General features: G+C 34.2%; 2 protein-coding genes across 3 annotated transcripts in view; one reads left to right on the top strand and one right to left on the bottom strand.

The window, feature by feature from the left end:
* LOC109055918 (BTB/POZ domain-containing protein 3) overlaps positions 1-25,646 on the bottom strand; it is a 102,839-nt gene that overhangs the window by 22,030 nt on the left and 55,163 nt on the right. The gene's annotated exons all lie outside the window — the stretch shown is intronic.
* LOC109047023 (protein jagged-1a) lies at positions 5,189-23,890 on the top strand. Its single transcript, XM_042762150.1, has 15 exons — positions 5,189-5,495; positions 5,843-6,151; positions 10,038-10,095; positions 12,164-12,421; positions 13,191-13,251; positions 14,195-14,325; positions 14,421-14,540; positions 16,975-17,088; positions 18,151-18,264; positions 18,550-18,663; positions 19,863-19,909; positions 21,244-21,417; positions 21,560-21,710; positions 23,522-23,686; positions 23,779-23,890. Exons 1-15 carry the CDS (start codon positions 5,400-5,402, stop codon positions 23,859-23,861), a joined length of 1,995 nt encoding a protein of 664 aa, XP_042618084.1. The 5' UTR covers positions 5,189-5,399; the 3' UTR covers positions 23,862-23,890.

The raw sequence follows: 25,646 nt of genomic DNA, 5'->3' as shown, positions 1-25,646 counted from the left end.
TAGGAAGTAAAAACATATGAAACCTATTAGACATTAGAACAATTCCATATATTAGCATATATATCTAGCCCATATATATTTACATATATTTTATATATACATATATATATATTTTTTTTATTGACTAGCCCAAAGAAAAAGTCATGTATCTGTGACTGAGGTCAGTTTATTGTTGTCAGTCACTTACAGTACATAAACTCTGTAGTAAAGATGAGGGGGAGTTCAGGACACACATTCTCAGCACAGTTAGTAGAATATAATCACACACACACACACCCTTGAGATCCCACGCATACTCTTCCATTGACTCTTCATCTGTGATAACATTAGCGTGAAATTTACAAGTTGTGCTCACAAGGACAAATGGATCATGAAGACACTATTTATTGTCCTCATTCACTTCTGTTATCTGGGTGGAATTTGATTTATCCATCAGGAACTTTTGAAAGGTGGACGGTACATTCCAGAATGGAGTCTGAGGGGGGAGGATAGAAAGTATTGGCTTTGTGACAGCGGTCAGAAAGAACGATTGTTTTAGAGGTGGAGCAATGAAATAATGATGAATCATATGATTAGACCAAAAAGGAGTACACACACATTGATTGCTTGTTGACATGAATCAATGGTAGGTTAATTATATGTTCAAGTCAATTAGAAAGTGATGTAAATGTGTGTTAAATGTACCACTTAAATGTTGCTATTTTACAGAAAGAAGGTCTTGTTTTCAAAGTTTTGCCAGACATGTGAGCTTTGAACTGTGTCCATAATTGTAATCTTTATTATACTTTATTATGTCATAGTACAGGAACTTTTTTGTGTCGTTGTCAAATGTCTTTTGTTTTCTTATCTATGATATCTGTGGAGATGCGCAGCATTATATTTCTAAGTTGTGTTTTTGTCATTTCTTTTGTTCTTAGGAGTCTTTTCTTATATCTGCTTATTTGTTATAAAGATATGTGTGATAATATATTTCCTGAAACACAAACTCATCACTTCAGTAATATCTACTACACAGCGCAGCTATAAATAGAAAACTGTAGAAACTGCAACACTTTTTCATTGAAGACAATGACAACATCTGGCTAACCTCACAGAGATCTGAAATCTGTTCGTCATATGGTCCAGTTGAAAGCATTTACGGTGTCTGGCCTGTGTTGAGCTATTTCATCTCCAGAAGACAAAGAAGGAATTGCAATTAGCTACGTTTTCCCTTCAAACAAACTCAAAGCTTTCCTCCGCATGGACTCAAACACTGCCAATCATTTTCTTTTGGCCCTAGATGAGGAAGACTGGTCATTTCCATCAGATGTTGGACAGTCCAGATGCCCTTATTGTACAGGTGCTTATACAAGTAGCTTATTAATTCAGAACTGATGAAACTCAACAACGTTTGTTTATATATATATATATAAAAGTACTGTAATTTACAGTACAACTCGCCATGTAACCCGCTCCCAAAACCATATTTCCATATTATTTATCCTGAAAAAAAGGAGTTCGAAATTTGAAAGAAAAAGACTTGAAGTGATGAAAAAGTCCAGGAACACTAAACGAAATTTTTAAAATTAAATTAAATTAAATTAAATTAAATTTAATTTAATTTAATTTAATTTAATTTTTTTATTATTTAATTTAATTTAAAACACTTAAATTAATTGGTTCTTAAACCTAGACCAATATTGCATAAGGTATTTTCTGACATTTAATTTCATTCAGTTTCATTAATGCTTCATTTTAATTGCTTGTAGACATTAATCTATAGTAGTAATTTTAATTTTAAGTAGTTTACATTTGATTGTTTGTTGACATCAATCAGTAGTAAATTAATTAAATTAAATTAATGTTAGATTTAATTTATCAAATAATGTATTTAATAAATATTAATTTATTATATATTATAAGGTTTTGTCCTATTTATTATACGATATTTTCAGAAATGTAATTTAATTTAATGTTAGATTTCTGATAGTACATTTAATTTACCAATTTATTAATTTTAATGAATATTACTTATATACATATTTTACTGGGAAAAAAAAATCTTATATTCTAGAGGAAATAATTTTTGCAGTGCACATTCACTGGGTGTCTGTGAGTAATCTGAAGGACAGATGAAGCATTGCAGATCTAATATGTAACAACAGTTGCTCATTAACTGTTCGTTATTTTCTCACTGACATGTTTCGCAACGTCGCTCCTGCAGGGAAATGACATGCAGGTCAGAGCAAGAAAGCAGAGGAGAGGCTGTGGGAACTTCAGCTCATACACAAACACACAAGCACACAAACATAAAGCGCGATATTACTGTAAAACATCCCAGATACGAATGATCAGTCTCCAAATACGAAGTCAACGGTAAACAAATGAATAAACAAACATGCAAATAGACAAAAATCACAGACTGATAAAGTTTTTTCTCATGAGGGTAAGTAAACCCTTGTCATCAGTCATGCATGAATAAATAAGGTGTGAAGAGGAATGTAAAACTGCATGAAGCATAAGGAGAAAGCGCCAGATACTGGCAGCTTGACAGCATATTGCTGCCTGTGGCTACAGGCCTAATGCGATGCTAAAATCGGTTTTGGTAAAGTGTGGTTAAGCTGCTATGATGTCACTGCGTTTATGAGTTCTGAGGAATTGGGAGGATCTGAGAATCCTTGATAAAATGCTTGATAGACTCCTAGATTTATTTGAATAGCTTTGTCAGCGTCAACACACTGCAGTATCACACCTCTGCTGTTTTTTGAAAATGTAATTCCAGTCCTGGAAAATGTTCAGAACATCTAAACAATTGGTTAAATACTATACTTAAGAGATCATAATTGATTAGTTGTGAACACTACCATTCAAAAGTTTAAACATATTACCTTTAAAGAGAAAGAAATGAATACTTTTATTTAGCAAGGATGTATTAAATTGAAAAAATGTGACATAAATACATTTATAATGTTACAAAAGATTTCTATTTCTAATAAATGTTGTTCTTTCAACTTCCTATTCATCAAAGAATCTGGAAAATATACAAACTGTCACGGTGTCACCATCACTGATGATAATAAGTAATGGGTTTTTTTGAGCGGCAAATCAGCATATTAAAATGATTTTTGAGGGTTCATATGACAGTGAACACTGGGGTAATGATGCAGAAAATTCAGCTTTGATCACAGGAATAAATTCCATTTAAAATGAAAATGTTTTTTATAGAAAATGTTTTTTTAATTAAAAAAAAAAAAAAATCATAATATAACTTCAATCAAATAGATGCAGCCTTGGTGAACATAAGAGACATCTTTCATGATTTTCCAACAGTGTTTATTTGGTCATTAGATTTTTTTTTACACGTGTGTAATTTACTACCTGCTCTCTTCCTTGTCTTGTCAAAGTAATGCAGTTCATTCCATCCAGCAGAGGCTGAGGGGGCGTGTCCTAAAGGGAGGGGGGGGGCAGCTCCTGTTTTAGCCTGTGCCGTTATCTATTCATGACAGCTCTTTAAGGAGACTGAGACCCAGCTGCTCTAATTTAAAAATAAAGACCCCCACCTTTATCAACCCCTCCTTCCTCCATCTCTGTTTCACAGGAGATCCCCCTTCTGATCGCCCTTTCTTCTCCATCCCCCTCATTCCTGTCATGTTCTTTTCTTTTGGGACTCCTCTAACATGGACTGGGAGATGATTAACCGCTTCACGTTTAAGCTTTGAAAAGAGCAGTTTGTTGTTCCAAGAAAGAGCCGTCTCCGACCAGCTGCCATTACAGGCATGAAAAGACTGAGGCTGTTTCTGTGCCCAAAACAATGGAGAACTAGCAGGGTTCCTATGTTGTGATATTCAGGATTCTTGCTCATGAATAATATATGCATATTAACAGGACTGTCACAATGGCAACTTGTGCTGAAACGTGTAGCAAATGAACCTCATTAGAATGCAATCAAGTGAAGTAGTGAAAATGCAATAAGGCAGAGACACCAGGAAAGAAGGTCAGAGAGAGATGCCTAATGCGATTCGACTGACATTCTTTGGCATGCTCACGCATAGATTACGCCTATGCAGGCTCATGGGAAAAAAACTGACAGAGATTGTGTATGTGTGTGTGTGTGTGTGTGTGTGTGTGTGTGTGTGTGTGTGTGTGTGTGTGTGTGTGTGTGTGTGTGTGTGTGTGTGTGACTTGGTGTTGATTGTTAAGACAATGAAACATTAAAATGTATTTCCAGTGGACAAAAAACAAAACAAAACATGGTTGTAAAATCCGTGTGACATTTCAAATACAGATTAAATGGCATTCAACTGACTAAGGTTCAGTCTTGTCAGTATATTTTAATTTGTTTTATTATAAATGTACGTAGTTTCGTACACATAAAATATCACATTTCATTTAATTTATTTTATTTTATAATTTAATTCTGATAACCATTATTATTGTATTCAACATTTAACTGGATTTATTATATTTTTATTATTATATGGTAGTATTGCACATATAAAAGTATTTATTTGACTTATAAATTATTATTTATTATTTGTATTATAATTATTTATATATTTTCTTTTATAATTGAATCCCGATACTCTTTATTATTTATTTAATATTTAATATAATGATTTTTATTATATATTTCCTATTATATGGTAATTTTGTACATATAATTTTTTTATTTAACATATACAATTATTATTTATTATTTTAATTTTAATTAATCTAATTTGATTTCATTTTATAATCAAATCATGATACACTTTATTGTGTATTTAATATTTAACTGATTTATTATATATTTATTATTATATAGTAGTCTTGTACATATAAAAATTGTATTTAATACATAAACACATTGTTATATAATTATTAATTATTATTTTATTTTAATTTGTTGTTTTATAATAAAATTGAGTCCCTATATCTTTATTATCTATTTAATGTTTAACTGTTTTTATTATATATTTATTATTATATAGTACACTTTAACATCTAAAATTTACAATCCATTTTATTTTCATTTTATTTTATAATTAAAACCTGACACCCTTTAATATTTATTTAATATTCACCTGATTTAAAAAAAAAATCCTTCAAATAACTAGGGCAAAAAAAATTATTTAGAAAATAAGGTGTAGCCTATGTTATTTCCACCCATGGCTCCGCCCAATCATGAATATGGAATCCTCGCAAGTGTCGGCCACGCCCCTCCTACGTGAACGCGCTGTATAGATGAAGCGCTCGCCTGGCCGCATTCGCAGCTTTTCCTCTCCAACCCGTGAGCATTGTTGTAAAAACAGAAGGACAATACAAGAATAGAGTGGCGGATAATAGACCCTCAAAAGGGGCATCAGGGAATCTGTCCTCGTGCATGAGGCACTATATGAGAGCCGTGTGTCGGCTGAAGTTCTAGTTTCACAGCGAACTGTATGAGACAGAAGGACAGAGGAGGCATGATTCTGAGACGGAGTCCAAGTTTTGCGGTGCTGTCCGTTCATGTGCTTTTGCGGTGCCTGTGGATGCGGGTACGTGCGATTTGCCTTTTGTGGCATAACTGTTTATGTGATGCTATCTGAACATTTACACTCGTATGGAATAGATTGTAAACTCAGGTAACCTGATGTCATGTGGATCTTAGGCTGTTTTTTTTTCTCTCTCTCTCGTTTTCTCAAAACGAGCTAAAATGGCTTTTAAAAACTTTTATGGCAGATTTTGATTCGTTATGCACACAAATGCGATCAATAGAACATTTCTGGAGAAGACTTTAGCACATACATTCATATAAATAGATAGAGAGATGATAAAGAGAAATGTCTCATGTGACAAATACTGTACTCTAATATTATTTTTCCTCATATTTTTAATGTTCCAGGTTTGTGAGGCATCGGGGCATTTTGAGATGCAGGTTTTGTCCATGCAGAACTTGAACGGGGAGCTGCAGAGCGGCGCGTGCTGTGACGGTGCGCGCGACGCGGCGGACCGCTCATGCACGGCGGACGAGTGCGACACGTTTTTCCGCGTGTGTTTGAAGGAGTATCAGTCGCGGGTGTCCTCGGGAGGCCCGTGCAGCTACGGAAGCGGATCTACTCCCGTTATCGGTGGGAATACTTTTTCTGTCAAGCCCCTCGACAGCGCGAGCGATAAATCCAGGATCGTGCTGCCCTTCAGCTTCGCGTGGCCGGTGAGTTGAAAAGGCTGTTGTTTTAGGAAATCCTAATCTGATTAAAAAAATACGATAAAAAAAGAACTACACAAGACCTCAAACACTTTACAAAATCAAATACCACACAAAATATTTCCAACTGTTCATAAACATCCTCATGAAGATGTACATGAAGAATGTACAGTGTAAAGCAGATCATAAACTTGTGACAACTTGCCCCGGTCTCTCCAACATACCGTTTTCCACGAGTCTTGTTTGTGAACGCCGGTTCTGTCCCGTTCTCGTGCTCTGGGCCATGGCATTCCTTTCTGATGACTCTCAGGTTGGACAGGTGTTGAGTTACCCCACCCTAGCCGGCACAATCCGCCAGCATCCTCTCAAAATAGCAGGACAATGCGCTATGAAACACCTGAGTTTATCTCCAGCAGCTACTGATGGACATTCAGAGGCTGATTTACACACAATGGTCACAGGAAACTGCTCTTAGATATCCAGTCAGACCGCCATTGATCATTTAAAAGCTGTTATCTCACTATCTCTAATTGTCTTTATGAAACCTATAGTGAGCTGCCTACCTACAGTAGGAAGCATTTTTAGGCAATGCAGGCAAATTAATGCTGTCTAGGTTGGTCCACTACGTTTTGAGGCACATCCAAACTAAGCATGCATTTATATGTGAGGGTTTTGTATGGCCTGTGCTTATATGCAAAATTATGACAACATAATGCTGTATACTGAAATAAAAAATGACAATACAATCAAAGCAAATAATGAATCAGCACCTACTCTACAAAATATTTACTTCAACTTCAACTTCATAAAAATAATAATAATAATAATAATAATGATAATAAATAAATAAATAATATAACATGGTTGACTCATGTTGATTATTCAATTATTCATCCAAGCTGATTTATTGGTCTAAGAATACATTTTGCTTTCAACAGACCAACATATAGTTTGTTATTTGGCCATTTTAAAATTATTGCCATTTGCAGATAACCAGGTATGCCTGATTGTGTTAGTTTCCCTTTAGTTAGTTCCCAAAATTGTCAATGAATAATGCACATTTTTGGGGTGTATATGAGTAAGGGTTATGCAAAACAAGTGTTTTTTTTTTTTTTTTTTTGCTATTTTACAAACATTTCCAAATCGATTCATTTTCAAATTATTTATTTCAAATTATTTTAGTTTAGGATTACTAAATCAGGAAGTTCCTATCTTATTTTACAGATTTATTTATAATATATATATATATATATATATATATATATATATATATAATTTATTTATTAATTTATTTTAAATCATTTTATTTTAAATTGATTAATTGTCAAATAATTTATTTATAATTAATTTAAACAAATATTATGTAAAATAAGCATTAACATTTAATTGTAGAAACTGTTAAAATTTAATCAAAATTAAGCTATATCAGCCATCAGCCACCCTGCTCTAAAAGATATTGGCATCGGCTAATAAAAAATCCATATTGGTCGACCACTAGACATTGCCATCAGCCTTTGAAAATCAATTTCTGTCAGCGGAAACTTTTTTAAGAGCATTGCCCAAACCAGATCTGATTTTGGCATCTAATTTTCTCCATTCTGAATCTGAATGGTGCAGTTGTTTTTGCTGAAGCCCATGTTTACTTTCACAACTCATAAGGCCGAGCCGTCAGTACGAGGTCAGAGCAAGCCAGTCTGATAGTCCAATTAGGGCCAGTTACCGTGGCAGCCACGCTCAAACATCTCACCCCCTGCCCACGTTGATCAGAGCGGTCTAGACCTGCCTCACAGCTGCTCTGAATGGAGATTAATTAGACATTGTCATCTTGCATGCTTTCTTTTCCGTCACAAGTCTACCTAGCAATTGAACTCCACGCAGCCTGCGATGCTTGATTGTTGGACGGCGGTTCAACAAAGCGGGTTTACAAAGACACACAGGGGGTCTTTGCATGACTGTGTGTGTGTTCTGGTCTATTTGTTGTTGGTTTTCGCATCATCAGCAGCGGTCAGATGAAAATGCAGCGTGTGTATGGATGTTTCAGACCATGTCTTAGTAACCAGCGTCCTGCTGTTAGTGAACTTGGAGAAGATGAAGACTGGAGAACTTCTAGATTGAGTTTGATCGTACTGTGGATATTTCATTCTTCACTCTTAAAAATCTTAAATGGTTCCATAAATTCAGCTAAAAACTTCTTGTTAAGAACCTTTTTCACTGTATAGCGTTGTTTGCACTGTTTACATTTAGGTTTTCAGATACATATATTGGTTTATGGGATCTCTCAGTAGCATTGCTGTGAAAACCCCATTCTGGAACCTTTATTTTTAAGAGTGTGGGTTCTAAAACCCTTTTGGGCAACTATACTTTTAAAGAGTTCACTTGGTCTGATTAGGGCTAGCTGATATAATAGGTATTCACAAATATAGCCTATTTGCAGTGATTTTGTTCATGAAGCAACATCAATAATATCTGGTGTTGGAAAAACTTTGTTACTAAGTTTAATTCAATTGAATCAAACTGTCTATGTGTGTGTCAATTAATCAAAAACATGGAATGTTTAATATAATAAAGGTTTTTGTAAACAATATGTTGGCATTTATTGTTATAATGGTAAATGTACTGCAAATGTAAATTCAATACATATACATATAAATAAAATGATCAAATATCCTTCTTAATTCTGTTCAAATAGTGTTAGCTGTTACAAGTGTTAGACTAGCCTTGATTAGTTTCTGTAACTTTACACTGACAAGTTCATTGAAATGATGGTTCATCTAATTGAAAGTAATTGAAGCCATTTCAGAGTAAATACTTAAAGTAAATACTTAAATATTGAGATCTAAATACTGAATACGGTCAAACAAACATCTCAGTCAGTGTGACATGAGTTCTGTCTAGGAGATTTTCTTCATGTCTTTCTCACACTGTCTCTAGTTCAAATCACTGATGTGTCACTTGTGGATGAATCCTGTAGCCCTGCTGTGTGTGAGTTTGAACTCTGAATGGCCTGCAGTCCACGCTGCACTCACTCGTCTGACTTCACATCATGTGTGTGTGTTTGAATGGATTAAAGCTCATAAAGGGCCGTAGATCCCTCAGACTGCAGAGGCAGGAAGAGCCGGCATTATTGGTGTGTGTGAGGTCATCTCAGAGAGCACCGATGGAGTGAATGCTTCTGCTGTCTGTTCTCCGAATCAGCTCGTATTCTGAGAATATTTCTCAGGCTGTTTCTGTCAGTTTCATGCTTCTCCTTTTCCTCAAACATCATCTAACTTCTCGTCAAGGGTTTTTCTCACACATTCTTTCACTCTCCTGTCTGTCTTGTTACTTATCTTCAGTCGATGAAGAGCCAGATAGTGAAAGTAGTTCAGTAATGTCTCCTGATAAAGCACAGAGTCATCAATCATTACAGTGTTTGTGAGGCAGTGCTGTATTAATGTTTCTCAAATGTTCTGGAAAGGTTTGTTCTAAACCCTTAACCTAAAGAATGAAAGTTCTGTATCAATTAATTGACTTTTCCTTTTAGTCAAAGATATAAAGCAGTATAATTGTTTTCAACATTGATAATAAAAAGAAATGTAGAAATGAGCACCAAATCAGCTTATTAGAATCATTTGTGAAGTCTCATGTGACACTGAAAGGCTGCTGAAAATTTATCATTGCCATCATTGGCATATTCAAACTGTTATTTTAAATTGTTTATAATTTTCAACTCGTAGTTACACCTTGATGCCTTTCTCTCAGTTTTGACTAAACTTCACCTGTTTTAGCCAACTATATAACTTAAATCAGCAGAATTTTAAACACAAATGTTCAAAGAAGACACAAAAACATTGTGAATGAATATAAGATGAAGATTGTATTGGTGATTTCATGTGTGTTTTCTTTCTTTTAGAGGTCATATACGTTGATTGTGGAGGCTTTGGACTTCAATAATGACTCGAGCACTGGCAGTGAGTATCTCTCTCTCTCTCTCTCTCTCTCTCTCTCTCTCTCTCTCTCACACACACACACACACACACACACTTTATTCTGTATCTTTGAAGAGAGTACAGTCAGAAAGTGATAATGGAAGAGAGCATGTGTAAAGGCAGCATGCAACTTGTGTGTATTTGTGTGTACTTCTGTGTGTGTGTGTTGTGGATGGCTGGCAAACACTTCCTGTCACTAAACCGCTGGCTGCACCTGCTTGCATTCATCAGTCTTTTAAACACATTGTTACAAGTGTGAGACAAATTTACACACACAAAGCAGTGAGACACTTGGAAATTTGGGACATTAGTTTTGTGTAGAATCAAAGATGTAATATGTGTGTGTAATCTATTTTTATTATTTGGCTGATTTAGAGCTAAATGAACGTGTGAGTGTGTGCCAAATCTGAACAGGAGTGCAAATATTGACTTGTACTTAACACCAACATGTCAAGTAGCCTTTAGCATGGGTCCAGCTTCTGTAGTGTGGCATTCATTAACACACACACACACACACACACACACACACACACACACACACACACACACACACACACACACACACACACACACACACACACACACACACACACACACACGTACTTTAGTAAATGCTGCTTAACTACGGTTTAAAGACTAAATAAAGCAGTAAATACATTCTTAGGCTGTGTTTTCAAACATTAATACTCACACTATATATTAATACTCACAGTATATATAATGTGTTGGTGTGTAATTAATGTACTGGGCATAAAATCGACTTTAATTTTCCTTCCTAAATCATTTTGAAAATGTAAATATGTTTTATGCAAATATTTAAATGATATAGAATTTATTTTTTATTTTATATACATAAATATTAAGTTCATACATTTACAAAAGTAAAAATTATATTTATAAATATAGATATATTTATGTTTTATTTTATCCTATATGTTATATGTTGTACATGGTATCATTTTATATATTTATATATATTTTATATATTATATTTGTGAACCGTATACTAGCAGAAATGTGTATATGTATTTATATATATATAATTCATGCATATATATATATATATATATATATATATATATATATATATATATATATATATATATATATATGTGTGTGTGTATGTGTGTGTGTGTATTTTTTTTACATTATATTTTATATATTATATTTGTGTATGTATGCTAGCAGAAATCAAAAACACAGCACTTTTGGCTCTTGCACTATGGTGTGATTTTCCAGCGTTATGCAGGTGTCTGAAGGCTCGTCTCTCTCTCTCAGGTAAACAGCGAGGAGAGGTAACAGTGAGATCTCAGGTTTGGGCAGCCTGGCACTGATGCTTGTCCTCCTGTATTTCTGAAGGACAGGTTTGGGTCAAGACAGTTCTCTTAAACCACGAGCCACACACACTTCACACACTCGTCTCACAATTTACAGCCCTTTGGCCAAATACCTCACCGCTGTGCTGGATTCTGGCCTGCAGTGAAAAAATTACTACAATATTTCTCTGCCCAATAGTAAACAAAGTCTATAGTACACTGCTCTTAAAGGGACAGTTCGTTCCCCCAAAAATCTGTTATTGTTTTTTGTTTACATGTCCTTTGAAACTCAAAATGAGATATTAAGCAGAATGTCTGAGCAGCTCTACACATCAAACATCAAAAGGTGATGGTGATTTATGCTATTAAGCTCCAAAAAGGATTTAAATTTAGATCTATTTGTCAAGCTAAGCATATGGCTTCAGAAGACTGGGAATATAGGGTTTCATATAAAGAAACATTTGGGATACTTATAGTGTTTTTTGTTTATTTTGATGGTATAAATTGTATTTTTGTTGTTGTATACAATAGGCATTCAGCCTAATATCTCCTTTTGTGTTTCAGAAACCTTTCACCTTTAAGCCATTACACAAATCCGCTTGTTGCGATCAGACTTTGTGTGTGCGTCAGGTTTTTGTAAGCTGGCATAATTTCAAGTCACGCTGAACAGAGGCGTAATTAAACCACAGCTGCCCACTAAAGTGTCCATTTCTTTCTGTCTCTCACTCCTGTAGGCATTAATGGACAAGTCATAGAGAAAGCGGTCCAGTCAGGCATGATCAATCCAAACCGTGAGTGGCAGGTATTGAAACACAACGGCCCCGTGGCTCAGTTCCAGTACCAGATTCGGGTGACCTGTGACGAGCACTACTTCGGCTTCGGCTGCAATAAGTTTTGTCGACCCAGAGATGACTTCTTCGGCCACTATACCTGCGATCACAATGGCAACAAGACCTGCTTGGAGGGATGGGCTGGCCCAGAATGCAACACTGGTAAGTGGTGGGGCCTTTGTCAGATTTACAGTGCTATTGTGCATGAATTTATGGATTTGTTGCTATAGGTAAAATACTTCACATTTCATATTTGAGGTCTGTTTCCATTGGGCACATTAAAGTTTTATGTGTTCACACTACTGTTTCAAAGTTTGAGATTGGTAAGATTTGTTTAATGTTTTTGAAAAGGTCTCTTATGCTCACCAAGGCTGCATTTATTTGAATATATATAATGTTTAATCTGCAACAAAATGTTCTTTCTGACAATAAAATAAAATATTAAAAAATTCACAAAACAATGGAAAAGTCATGGAAATTCATTGTTCAAAAAGTGTGGGAATGAGATTTACGCTTGGTCAGACTGGACTCATACTGGCTCTGTATCATTGACCTCATAGGGATGTTGTTATATGAGATTGTCACTATCACAACAAAGCTTTGTCTCAAACACACACACACACACACACACACACACACACACACACACAGACACACAGCATCCCGTCTGCCAGCCAGTGTTTGTTACTGTTTGATACGGTGTGGGTTTGCGACAGTATTAGGGGAGATTTTATCTCTGTAATAGTGTTTATTCCCTCATTCACTCTCGCATGAAGAAACACGAGTGGAGGGGAGGAGAAATGACATCATTGGCAGAGGGTGTGATGATGTTGAGAGCGGCTGGAATGGGGTGATGATAGAGAACTGCTGAAATCACACAGATGGAGCTGATAGCAGTAACCATATCGCTCTTTCTCTCTTGTTTCCTTAGCCATCTGTAAGCAGGGCTGTAGCACTGAGCATGGCTCCTGTAAAGTGCCTGGAGATTGCAGGTAACACATAGCATTTATTATACGGATAATGGATTTAATGACTCTTTTCCAAAAACAAAAGTCAGCTGACTTCTGGCTAAATGGGCAGCTCCCTTCTAAGGTAGCATGCTAACTAAAAATCCTAGAGCCTCATCATAAGTTAACTCAAATGAAACCTCATTTTCTGCACTGGCCTACTATTAAGTGACTGATTTGGAACACTGCGATGACAACATATAGAATCTCATAACTAGGGCTGCAAAAAAAAATATATATTTTTTTTCTTTTTTGATAATTGCAATTGTAGTTTAAAATGTATTTTTTTTTTTTTTTTTTTTTTTTTTGTAGGGCTGCAAAATTTGGCCACATTTTTAAACATATTATTTACCCTAAACCTAACCTAACTTTATTAATAATAATGATAATAATAAAACAAATTTTATTTAACTGTAAAACTACAACATTTATTTTGGTCTTAATTTCTTTTTAATTTTCAATTGTCAAGCTTGTATTTTTGATAGTTTAATTTTAAACTAGTTTAATTTTAAACATGTTAAGCTAATGACATAATTCTGAAATAAGCAATAAAATACACAAAAGTTCAATAATATAGTCTTTTAGTTGGGAATTTTTATAAGATTCAGTAATTAATGAAACATAACTGTTTTTATTCAACATTTTGTGTATGATTTGTTTACTGCACAATGCATTATAAGATTGCCCTATTGGCAAAAAATGTAATGTATTTTGGCCTAACAAAGTGACTTAAAAAGCAGCATTCGGTTGCCGTGTACCCTCAGTAGCAGCCTTTGCATTGTGAGTGCACACATTATGCCTAGTGTATCCTATCTAGCTAGGCAGCTCACTAGGTCTTGCAACAGTGTCACATTATATCAGTGATTTCATGTTTCAAAAAAGTGCATGTGGTAAAATATATTCAGAGGCGATGTTCTGCCCTGCACAGGTGTCTGTACGGCTGGCAGGGCGAGTACTGTGACCAGTGTATACCCCATCCCGGTTGTGTGCATGGCTCATGCGTCGAACCCTGGCAGTGCCTGTGTGACACCAACTGGGGAGGGCAGCTCTGTGACAAAGGTATTCTATTCTATTCTATTCTATTCTATTCTATTCTATTCTATTCAGCTTCTTCAGCTTGAGTCATTTGTTGGAATGTGTTTTGTTTTATTTAGACTTGAACACCTGTGGCACACGGCAGCCCTGTCTGAATGGCAGCACCTGCAGTAACACGGGACCAGACAAATACCACTGCGCCTGTCCTGATGGCTACTCGGGACAGAACTGTGAAAGAGGTGGGTCTCACACACACACACACACACACACACACACACACACACACACACACACACACACACACACACACACCTCACATGGCTGATGTCCACTGTAATGAACCACAAAAACCTGAGGATGCATCACAATTCCTCCATATTTATTAAACTACTGTTACACTACAGTTGGGATTGGTAAGACTTTTTAATGTTTTTGGAATAAGTTTCTTATACTGGCCAAGGCGGCATTTATTTGATCAAAAATGCAGTAAAAACAGGAATATTCCATATCAGTGGAAGTACTGGAGGAAAACCATCATGGATAAAATTCTGATTGATTTGATTTTTCCAAAGAGGATAAAAAGTTGTTCAACAGATGTTTTCTTTGAGTCTGCGGTTTGCATGTTTCGCTCACGTTACTTATCAGCGTGTCGTCAAATTAAGCTATGTATCATGTTGCAGTTCATACCCGCCAACTGGCGAGAAACTCAATTTTATTTACTCTCCAAAGCCAATTTCTACTCACATTTGGCACTTGGTGAGGGTTAATTCTGGATCCTGCTTGTCCATATTTCTCTTTTTCGATTTATCCTGGATTCTGTCATCTGTCTTTCTTTGGACAGGAGAATTTTATGTGCAGTAAGAGAGAAAAGAACAGAGAGATACACACGCAAACATACACTTACTAATCAAGCAGTCCTTGTCCTGGCCAAGCATAAGAATGCAGTGAGCATTAAGTTGATTTGGGCAGAATAATGCATCAGATCGTGTGAAGGCTCTATCACATATGTGTGTTGGAATAGATCTGTTGGGTTGTTTTGGCACGATGTGTCTCCTGTCAAACACACACAACCAACAAGCACACAAAAATAGATATATTTTTTTTCTACTACTTTCTTCTTTTTCTTCTTTTCTTCTACTATTTTTGTTTATCCTTTTTCTTGTTATGTTTTATTGGAAATACAAGCTCATGGCCTCTTGCTACACTCGTCTGTTTTTGTTGGTGGTCTCTGTGCGGTGTGAGAAAGGCCAAAGGGGCTTTCCCGTCCACTGACTGGCCTGATAAAGAGCGATCGAGCGAAGAGAGGGAGGGACTGGGAGATTGAAAGGGGGAAAACCAAGACCTGAACCATGATCCTGCCTGACTGTCTGTGAACAATAAAAGACAATGTGATTTGATGCAACAAAACTCATACTGATTATTCTCTCTCTTGGTTAGCATTCAGCTGACCCTATGTTAAACTCTGCCTGCTTACCATTGCTGGGTCTGAGAAGCTTTACAAAATATCCCATGATTTCTGAATTAGGGAAAAGCACAGTTTTCAATAAAGATTCCCAGACACAGATGACTTCCATATAATTACATTAGAAAACTGTAAAAAAAAAAAAAAAAAGAAAAAAAAATACATATATATATATATATATATATATATATATATATATATATATATATATATATATATATATATATATATATATATATATATATATATACACACACATATATGTATTTCATTTTTTTGTGGCAGATATTTGTGAAATGCCAGTTTGTTTCTGTAACTGTACATTTATATTTCCACAGCATTGTAAAATAAGTACGAAAAAAGGGAAATGGAAACAGTATAAATGGAATAAACAAATATAAAACAAGAACAATAAATAAATAAAGATAAGCAAATTATACTTTTAAATTTATTCAATGTCATATTTTTAATTTGGTTACTTTATATAATTATTTTAGTATTATTTATTCACTATTAGAGTATTTTGAAGTGGCTTTTATTTGTTTATTTTCCATTTTTGTTTTAATTTTAGGTAAAGTTTCAGTAATTTTTTGTCATTTTTTTAATATTTTATATATTTTTATATATTTAGGTGTATCTTTTATTTCACTTTTAATTTTAGTAATTTTAGTACTTAAGTAAGCTTAACTTCCAAAAAGGCAAAATGTCTAATGTTTCATTAATGTTTTTATTTTATTTTATTGTATTTTATTTTATTTTATTTTATTTTATTTTATTTTATTTATTTTATTTTATTTTATTTATTTTATTTTATTTTATTTTATTTTATTTTATTTTTTTCATTTAACAAAACCTATTTTTAGTGGTTTTCATTAACAATAACATTGCCTGACATGAAGTGGCTATTAACTAACTAAATGGTTAAATAAATAGACATTACATTTTGATTTCAGTTGTAATTATTTTACTATGTGAGTGGAAAGAGACCGTGGAGTCATAAAATGACATGAAACAGGCAGAGGCATACAGTGCTGCTAGAATAGAAAGGGAGTTTGTCATTGTTTGGCAAATATGTGGTCCATGTGTTTTATTTTGGGGTAAAATGTCTGTGTATTTTGTGCATTCCTTCTGAAAATGCTGTTCTGTCTCAGTTTTGCTTTGATTGTGTGTGAGCACAACATTATAACATCTCTCTCTCTGGCTCTCTGCAGCAGATAACGCCTGTCTGTCTGAGCCGTGTCTGCACGGAGGCAGTTGTGTGGAGTCCAGTCAGGGCTTTGAGTGTCAGTGTGCGCCAGGCTGGACCGGACCGTCCTGCAACATCAGTAAGCCATCTCTGCACTGTCTCAAACTGCTCAGATCTGCCTTTCGATTTTTCATACGTCAGACTGACTTTGAAGAAAAGAACAGAGCCATATATAGATCTGTATACATATATATATATATATATATATATATATATATATATATATATATATATATATATATATATATATATATATATATATATATATATATATATATATATATATATATATATATATATATATAAATTTAGTTGGATTTATGCTTAAAAGAAAAAAAAATACATCTTACACAGTGTTGCTTTTAAAATAAATGAATCTTGTTTTAAGGATGTTTAGAAATTTTTGCTTTTAAACAAGACTAAGAATATACTTATTAATAATGATTAAATAATAATGTTAACAATATTCATTATTATTCCACTGTAAAATGAGTGTAAATTAAGAAAATATATTATTTGTTAGTATTAAGTAATTATTAATTAATATTAAGTATTAAATATCATTAACAACAAGTGTCAGCTTACTATTACTAACAATTTATTATTATAATTAATTAATTAGAATTATAATATCTGTTTATTATTGTTGTTGTTGTTATTTATACAGTTCCTGTCATATGATTTTTAAATAGTAAAGTCTCTTATGCTCACCATAGCTGCTTTTATTTGATCAAAAATAGGTTAAAAACAGAAATATTGTGAGATGTTATTACCATATGAAATGACTGTTTTCTATTTGAATATATTTAAAAATTTTGTTTATTCCTGAGATGCAAAGCTGAATTTTCAGCATCATTCCTCCAGTCTTCAGTGTCACACGATCCTTCAGAAATCATTCTAATATATTACTGTAACCCAGAATAACAAAGCAAGCGCATGTAAACACATTAAAAACCACTTAGCAACGGCACAGCAACACCATTTGAACCATTTAAAATACGCCAGTATCATTGCAGTGACTTTTGCGTAATTAAGGACCACTTGTGCTTCTTCAGAAAATGTGAAAATCAAGTTTTATAGCTGTTTTCTTACATAAACATTTGTTATGTAAATTTCCTCTGTGTCTCCTCCTCTTCCTCAGATGAAGATGACTGCAGTCCGAACCCGTGCAATCACAGCGGCATGTGTGTGGACCTGGTGGATGGTTTTAAATGCATCTGTCCTGCGCAGTGGACCGGCAAGACTTGTCTCATTGGTGTGTGTGTGTGTGTGTGTGTGTCTGCTCCCTCTCTTTCTTTCTTTCTTTGAGTCAGGGTGTGTTTGTTCAAAAATCCAATTTACCCTGGTAACCGAATCAGCCTTGGAAGAATTTAAGTACCAGACCACCATGAGACCCCCGCTGCTGATTCATAGTAGAGCGCATTTACAGTCCATTAACACACACGCACAAATTCTTCAGGGACGTTCGGGTGCATGCCTATCAGTCTGATTGTAATTTAGACTACGCTCGTGCTGATTTCTTTTGTCATTTTTGGCTCAGATGCTAATGAGTGCGAGGAAAGCCCGTGCGTCAATGCCCACTCCTGCCGGAATCTGATTGGCGGATACTTTTGCGAGTGCCTCCCTGGTTGGACGGGCCAGAATTGTGACATCAGTAAGTATGACACGGTTTCAAATGAAAGCAGATAGTGACTGAATTCTTAGGAGCTCTAAATGAAGTTCACGTATTCAAGTAAAACTCATATCAATATGTTTTCATATCATAGAGCAGTTTCGGGGAGTAATTAAGTAGTGATCAGTGTTGGGTGAATGCATTACGAAGTAATTAATTACTGTAACTTTGAAAACATAAAATAAGGGATTACTCTTCTGTAATCTAATAACAGTTACTTCAGATATAATTGAATTAAATACTGTTCAATTCTGTATAAAAATAGTGGATTTAACATTAAAATGTAGCATTTAATGCTAAAATGTATGTTTTTAATGTAACCCTCTCCCTTTAAATACTTTGGTAAATTTAAGAATTATTTAAGCAAGTTTATATATATTTTCTTTTTAAATAAAGAGCATATTCACGTTTATCTTTGTATTGTTCAGCTGGTCGAGGTTTATACAGAATTTAGAAGGTGAATTGTAATAACTAATGCCATACTTTAGAGAGCGAAATAGTAAAGTTACTAATTACACTGTTGGAGATTATACTAAATATCACATTTATATTTTTTTTTTAAACAAATTTGTGAATTTAGAAGCATAACATTAGTTGTCCGTTATTTATTTCCTATTTTTCCAACAACTAGTGGTTTAGTGTGGCAAAACACAGTAGGTTCACTGAAATGAATCAGTTTCAAAAAATGATTCACCAATTAATTTCTTAAAATGTTGAATTCTTAAAAATCCCAGCATGACATTTGAGCAAAGCCCTATCAGTTGTAGAAAGTGCATGAATGATACCTGATGTTTGTTTATTGACCGGATGTTTCATTTTTGTCTGGTTGATGATAAAGTTAGTGAAACAACTCCTGTAGACTCACACTAAAGGAGGATCCTGAGCAATATTTAGATACCAGAATATCAGAGATTTGGCAAATGCATTGCTACTTGTTTGTCAGTTTATTCAATATTTTGGTTAATTGTATTAGCTTTCAGCTGCTAAAAGAGTCTAGTATTCTCAGCCCTCTCTGTTTAACTTGTTTCACCTCGTTTAAACTCAGGATTTTCTCCCTAAAATGCAGAAAATGCAAATAAGTGTGCAGACTCTGTCTGGGCCTGATATGGAGCCTAATGCTGCTTTCTTGGCGTGATTTCTGAAATATGAACTGATATTTTGATTGATCCCCCCCCCCTCAGATGTCAACGACTGCCACGGACAGTGTCTTAATGGAGGACTGTGTCAGGTAAGGCCTCAAATGTTTTCCATCGCTTTTGGCAGATGTGAAAAAGTCCCCCATCCATTTCTGTTTAAAAATAGCATATGCTGAGTCATGTTTTGGAGAGTGAATGTAAAGACAGAGTGAGTTTGTAAAACGATCAGATTACCATAAACATTCTTGTCTCCTGCCCTTGTCTCTTATTCATTGTTTTTTCGCTCTCTTTGTATACTTTGCTCACTCTCTTTCAGCGCTGTAGTCCAAGCTGATTCGTGTACAGCTGGAATACATTAGGACATTGTCTGAGCCAGTTAGCTCTCAAAACACAGCGAGTAAAGTCCTAATCAGTTCTGACAATCCCGTGTTTGATTTGATCAAATGAAATATGTTGTAGAGGACTTTAGAATATTAGTCCCTTATACTGCAAGAGAGTACAATATCCTCACTAGGGATGGGTGATATTGTCTTTGCATAAACCTCACAAAATTTGTGGAAAGAAAATCGATTTGTCAGTGGTCCTAGAAAATAAAATTCAAGATATAATCTATGAAAACATGTTGTATCATACACAGTTTTGCTTCTCAGGTAGATTTATTTTGTAGGTGTTTAGACATTTTTGCTCTAAAATGATACTTACTGAATGATACTACTTAAGTAATTAATACTTATTAAATTATATTATTAATGATCATTAATTAATAATATTAATACACTTAATTATTTTAAAGTATAGCAAGTAAAAAATGTATTATTATTATTATTGCAACAAGTAATGATTATTAAATAATTAAAAGGAAAATATAATTATAAAAGAAAAATATAAATAATTATTAAATATATAAATGATTAATAATAGTCAACACCATAGTATTATAAATAACAATATTATTACTATTATTGTTAATGTTTGCAATAATTGTTATTTATTATCTTACTCAGTATAAAATAATAATAATAACTTTTTATTTTACAATATATTATTATTATTATTATGACTGTTAACTATGTATAACAAATAAGAATTAAGAAAATAAATAATTATTCAAATTTAAGTAATTAAAAGAAAAATATAATTATAAAGATAAATGCAGAAAAGTATTAAATAATGATTAATAATTATTGTCAATATCATAGCATTAATAATAATAGCACTTATTACTATTACTATAAATGTTTACAATAATTATTATTTATTATCTTAATAATAATAATAATAAAACTTATTATTTTACAATGTATTCAACTGATAATAATAATAATAATGGTATTATTATTTCATACTGATTCGTGTTATAATAGTCTGTGAATATAGTGTTTTGCCGCCCTGTCCTAATGTGTCTCTCCCTCTGTCTGTCTGTCAGGATCTGGTCAGTGGATACCGATGTCTGTGCGCAGCAGGCTTTGCAGGTGAACACTGTGAGCGAGACGTGGACGAGTGCGCTAGTCGACCCTGTCTCAACGGAGGACGCTGCCAGGACGCGCTCAATGGATTCCAGTGTTTGTGTCCACCTGGTTTCTCAGGTGTCACGTGTCAGGTGAGCTCCAAAACCCTTTCTGCCTTAACCATTTCTGGTGATTTTTTTTATGCAGTCTTTAATGATTTCTTGTAAGCGTGCCTAAATAACTTTGTGAGCAGGTATAAGACTCTGTGCTGTGCGTGTGATTCTGTCTCTTCAGCTGGACATAGACTACTGTGAGAGCGGCCCGTGTCAGAACGGAGCACAGTGCTTTAGCCTGGCCTCAGATTACTACTGTAAATGTCCAGAAGATTACGAAGGCAAAAACTGCTCCCAACTTAAAGACCACTGCCTCATCACGCCATGTCAAGGTAGGTTACCCAGAGAATCCAGTATATATATATGCATATATAATTTATTTTTTAATGAGTAATATTAAAATTATTTTATTAAATGTGATGTTTTTACTTCTTTGTTGCACTCTACATGCTAATTATTTCGAGGTATTAAACTTGAGGTAGTTGGTTTCCTGTCAATGAAAGATATCCGCTGGAAATCCATGTTAGCCCTAGATTGAATACTGCAGGAGTCCTGAAGTCTCCAGCTTTATTGAGTGCTAATCGGCGCTCTCAGACTCCAGATGTCCAGCCTCATGTGCGGGGTGGTAAGATTATCTGGTTGGGCACATTCTGAGGTTTTAATGGGTACTCGAAATAGAAGTTGAGTCTTTTTTAGTCAGCGCTGCCGTAAGACTATCCTCATCTCAAGGCCTCGGTGCGTTTGATGCCGTGCCATTGTGTACGCTGTAGCGTTAGTGATTGCTAACTCTAGTCTATTGGTCTCCTGGGCTCGTGCACCATATAAACATACAAGATACATATACAAAATGCATAAGTTAACCCGAAGATACTTGGATTATACCGAGAGGGGAAAACCCACCGTCAATAAGACTGTCACTAATACTTAGCAAACCCCTATCATCCCTCATCATACCTTCAACATAGAAGTAAGATATTAAGAAGATATTTGGATGGAGGCAGGGTTCCCACGGTCATGGAAACCCTGGAAATATTTTCACCTTTTCTTTTTCAGGACTGTAAAAGTCATCTTAATTCATCAAATCTTAAAGTCCAATGACTTTTCATAGAAATTTCTACAGTGATTTTTTTTTTTTGTATCAAAATATTTCAAATGGCTTTAAAAACAATGGAAAGTCATTGTTCAGATGACTTTTTTGCTTTTTAATCTTGAAAAATACGAATTATGAAATTTAATATGAAGGTTATTGAACTAATAATATTAGTGATTATTTTACTGTATAGAAGAAATAACAACGATAATAATAATAACTTGTTTGCAGTTATTATTATTTACTGGTAAAACGAAAATTTAAGAAAATTTCAAAATACTTTTAATTCTTACGTGAAAAATTACTTAGTAAAACATAATAATTAATGTATATTGTATATTAGTAATGTTGACATAAGTAATATTTCAGGCTTAATCAGCATACAATAGTAATATAATAATAATAAATTAATAATGATATTAAGAATTAACAACGATATACTAATATTATAATACTATAGCATATAATTGTAATAATTATACTAATTCGAATTAATATTATTAATAATAAATATTAGTATTAGTTCATAACTGGATTAAGATTATAATAACACTAAAAGTATAATCCATATAGCATTACTTCTATAAAATAATAATACTAAATAACATAATAATAACAATAATAATTATTATTATGATTCTAGAAGCAATGTATTAATGTTGACAAAATTGTAATTTATTCTAATCTGATCTAATAATCATAATTAGTATATTAGTAGTAGTATAGTACTACTATTCCACTACTACTACAATAATATATATTTTAAATATTAACTATAATAATGATTGCTAGATAATAGACTAACTATTTTCATAATGATTAAGAGTTTAATACAATAAAGTTACTGTCAACGATCAGGATATAATATCTATAATATAATATATTGGTATTCATTATTAGAAGGTTGTGGAGAATCTAGCTAAAACCAGCTTCTTTATGTTTTCTAGCTGTCTGAATTGACTGCGTTGGTGGACTTGCTTCTGACCTTGTTCCTAATTTAAGGATTTTTACCAGAAGGGCTCTTGATGACGCAGTCCTCATGTTTTCCCGCAGTGATTGACAGCTGCAACGTTGCCGTGGCTTCTAACAGCACTCCGGCGGCCATGCGGCTCATCTCCTCTAACGTTTGTGGTCCTCACGGCCGCTGTCGAAGTCACGCCGGAGGACACTTCAGCTGTGAGTGTCAGGAGGGATTCACCGGCACGTACTGCCATGAGAGTAAGCCCCATTCGTTTCCCAGTGTCCTTTGCTGTCGTTAGATTCAATGCCTCCCAGACTTTTCAGCTGTGCATCTCACTCTTTACTCTCAGACATCAACGACTGTGAAAGTAGTCCCTGCCGTAACGGAGGTACTTGCATTGATAAAATCACGCGTACCATGTATCTGTGCTGATGGCTGTGAGTGACACAACTGTGAGAGCGGTGAGTACAATGTCACCTTTTTGAATATCCCTTCATTCGTTAAAACACAACCTCAATTCCCTCCTAATTATACTGCTCGCTAAAATATTGTGCATTTCCAAAACAGACATTGACGACACTGCAGCATGAACCCGTGTCGGGATCGAGGAGTGTGCCGTGATCGGGTCAATGCTTTTACATGCGATGTGAAAACGGCGTGAAGGAAAACCTGTCCCACGTAAGCCCACCTCCTCATTTGATACCATTACAGAGTGGTGAAAAGTAGTACTGTGTATTTTAGGTGATAAATATTATAAAAGGGGCCTTATTTGTGTCATTTATCATATGGCACTTCCCACATCCTGGCAATGAATATATATGAGTTGTAAAATCATGTTAATTTCATAAAATCTTGAAAAATTCGGTATCATTTCTGAACACATTTCTTTGTCAGTTAACATTTTTCTAGTTATGCTCAGTTTTAAATAAATTCCACAAATGGCTGGAAAAGTCATTGTTCAGAAGACTTTTTGCTTTTCAAATGAATTTATCTTGTTTTGAGGATGCTTAATAAGACTAAATAACACGTACTCAGTAATACATTATGCAAAATATTTTTATAAACGAAGTGTGCTATTTACGTGCATCTAATGTTAACAATATTGATAAGTATTTTACTGTATAGTAGCAAAACAAATTGTAATTATTAACTATAATAAAATTTATTAATTATTAATATAATATTAATATATAATAATAATAATAATTATTATTATTATAATCATTGTTGTTATTATTTAACTGTTTGCTGTTATTTAACGTTAAAACAAGTGAAAAATTATAAAATATCCATTATTATTATTCTTTTTATTACCTAACAAAAAGTAAATAAAAAATCTACAATTTCATCAACAATCAGCCACTATTGTCACACAGATTCAAAATGTTTAAAATGTAAAAACAAAATACAGAATTTATATGAAAATATAATATCAGTAAATAGTGATATTTATCCATATGAAAATATAAAATCAAAAAAAAAATATAATTAAACATAGAACGTATAAAATAATTAAATATAATAAAATTTATTTTTACCTAGCTATTTTAATAAAACATCCCTGAACATTTTTGAGTGATGATACAAATGAATCATTGAATCAGTTTTGAATCAGTTCATTTAAACTTTCTGACTAGTTTAATTCTTGCCAGCTAGTTTATTCTTACACTGAGGTATACAAATCAAGCTGTATCCTGCAGTACAAGACAATGAAAGGGTCGCAGAATTAGCCTTATAAATCATTCAAGTATGCAGTAAATGATTTGAATACCGTTAATTTCAACCTCAGCTGATTTCTTCGTTTATAGAGAATAGCCAATGTAATGAGGCCACTTGCTAACAACGAGGCACATTAATACAATGGCTGACTCATTTAAGTGCATGTGTGCTCCTGGATGGGAAGGGCTACCCTGCTCTTTTATCGTTGGGCGCTGCCTAAACAACCCGGCTGGCGTTTTGGTGAACTGGCCTCTGAATCAGTTTCTAAAGCTTTTCCCCTTCACTTCCACGCTGGGCAGCAGCTGCCTGCGAGACCTCAGGAATGGAGCCCGTGTGTGGTGACAGGTGACAGCTTCACCTGTGTCTGCAAGAAGGCTGGGAGGGCTCACCTGCAGCCAGAGTACGGCCAGCTTCCCTGTTCACTTCCTTACTACTTCCTGTCTTGGCTCCTGTCACCTCTGTTTCCAACTCTCACCTACCTTGCTGCTTAAGGTTCAT

This window comes from Cyprinus carpio, chromosome A1 (genome assembly GCF_018340385.1).
Source record: "Cyprinus carpio isolate SPL01 chromosome A1, ASM1834038v1, whole genome shotgun sequence".
NCBI lineage: Eukaryota > Metazoa > Chordata > Actinopteri > Cypriniformes > Cyprinidae > Cyprinus > Cyprinus carpio.
The sequence above is the reverse complement of the archived record's forward strand: the minus strand, read 5'-3'. Positions and strand labels throughout refer to the sequence as shown.

What these genes read in the sequence shown, in the direction of transcription:
- LOC109047023 (XM_042762150.1), top strand. Translation starts at nt 5,400, where the DNA reads ATGAGACAGAAGGACAGAGGAGGCATGATTCTGAGACGGAGTCCAAGT. An exon ending in TGGCCCAGAATGCAACACTG is followed by an intron (nt 12,422 to 13,190) that starts GTAAGTGGTGGG and finishes TTGTTTCCTTAG; the next exon opens with CCATCTGTAAGCAGGGCTGT. An exon ending in GGGACAGAACTGTGAAAGAG is followed by an intron (nt 14,541 to 16,974) that starts GTGGGTCTCACA and finishes GGCTCTCTGCAG; the next exon opens with CAGATAACGCCTGTCTGTCT.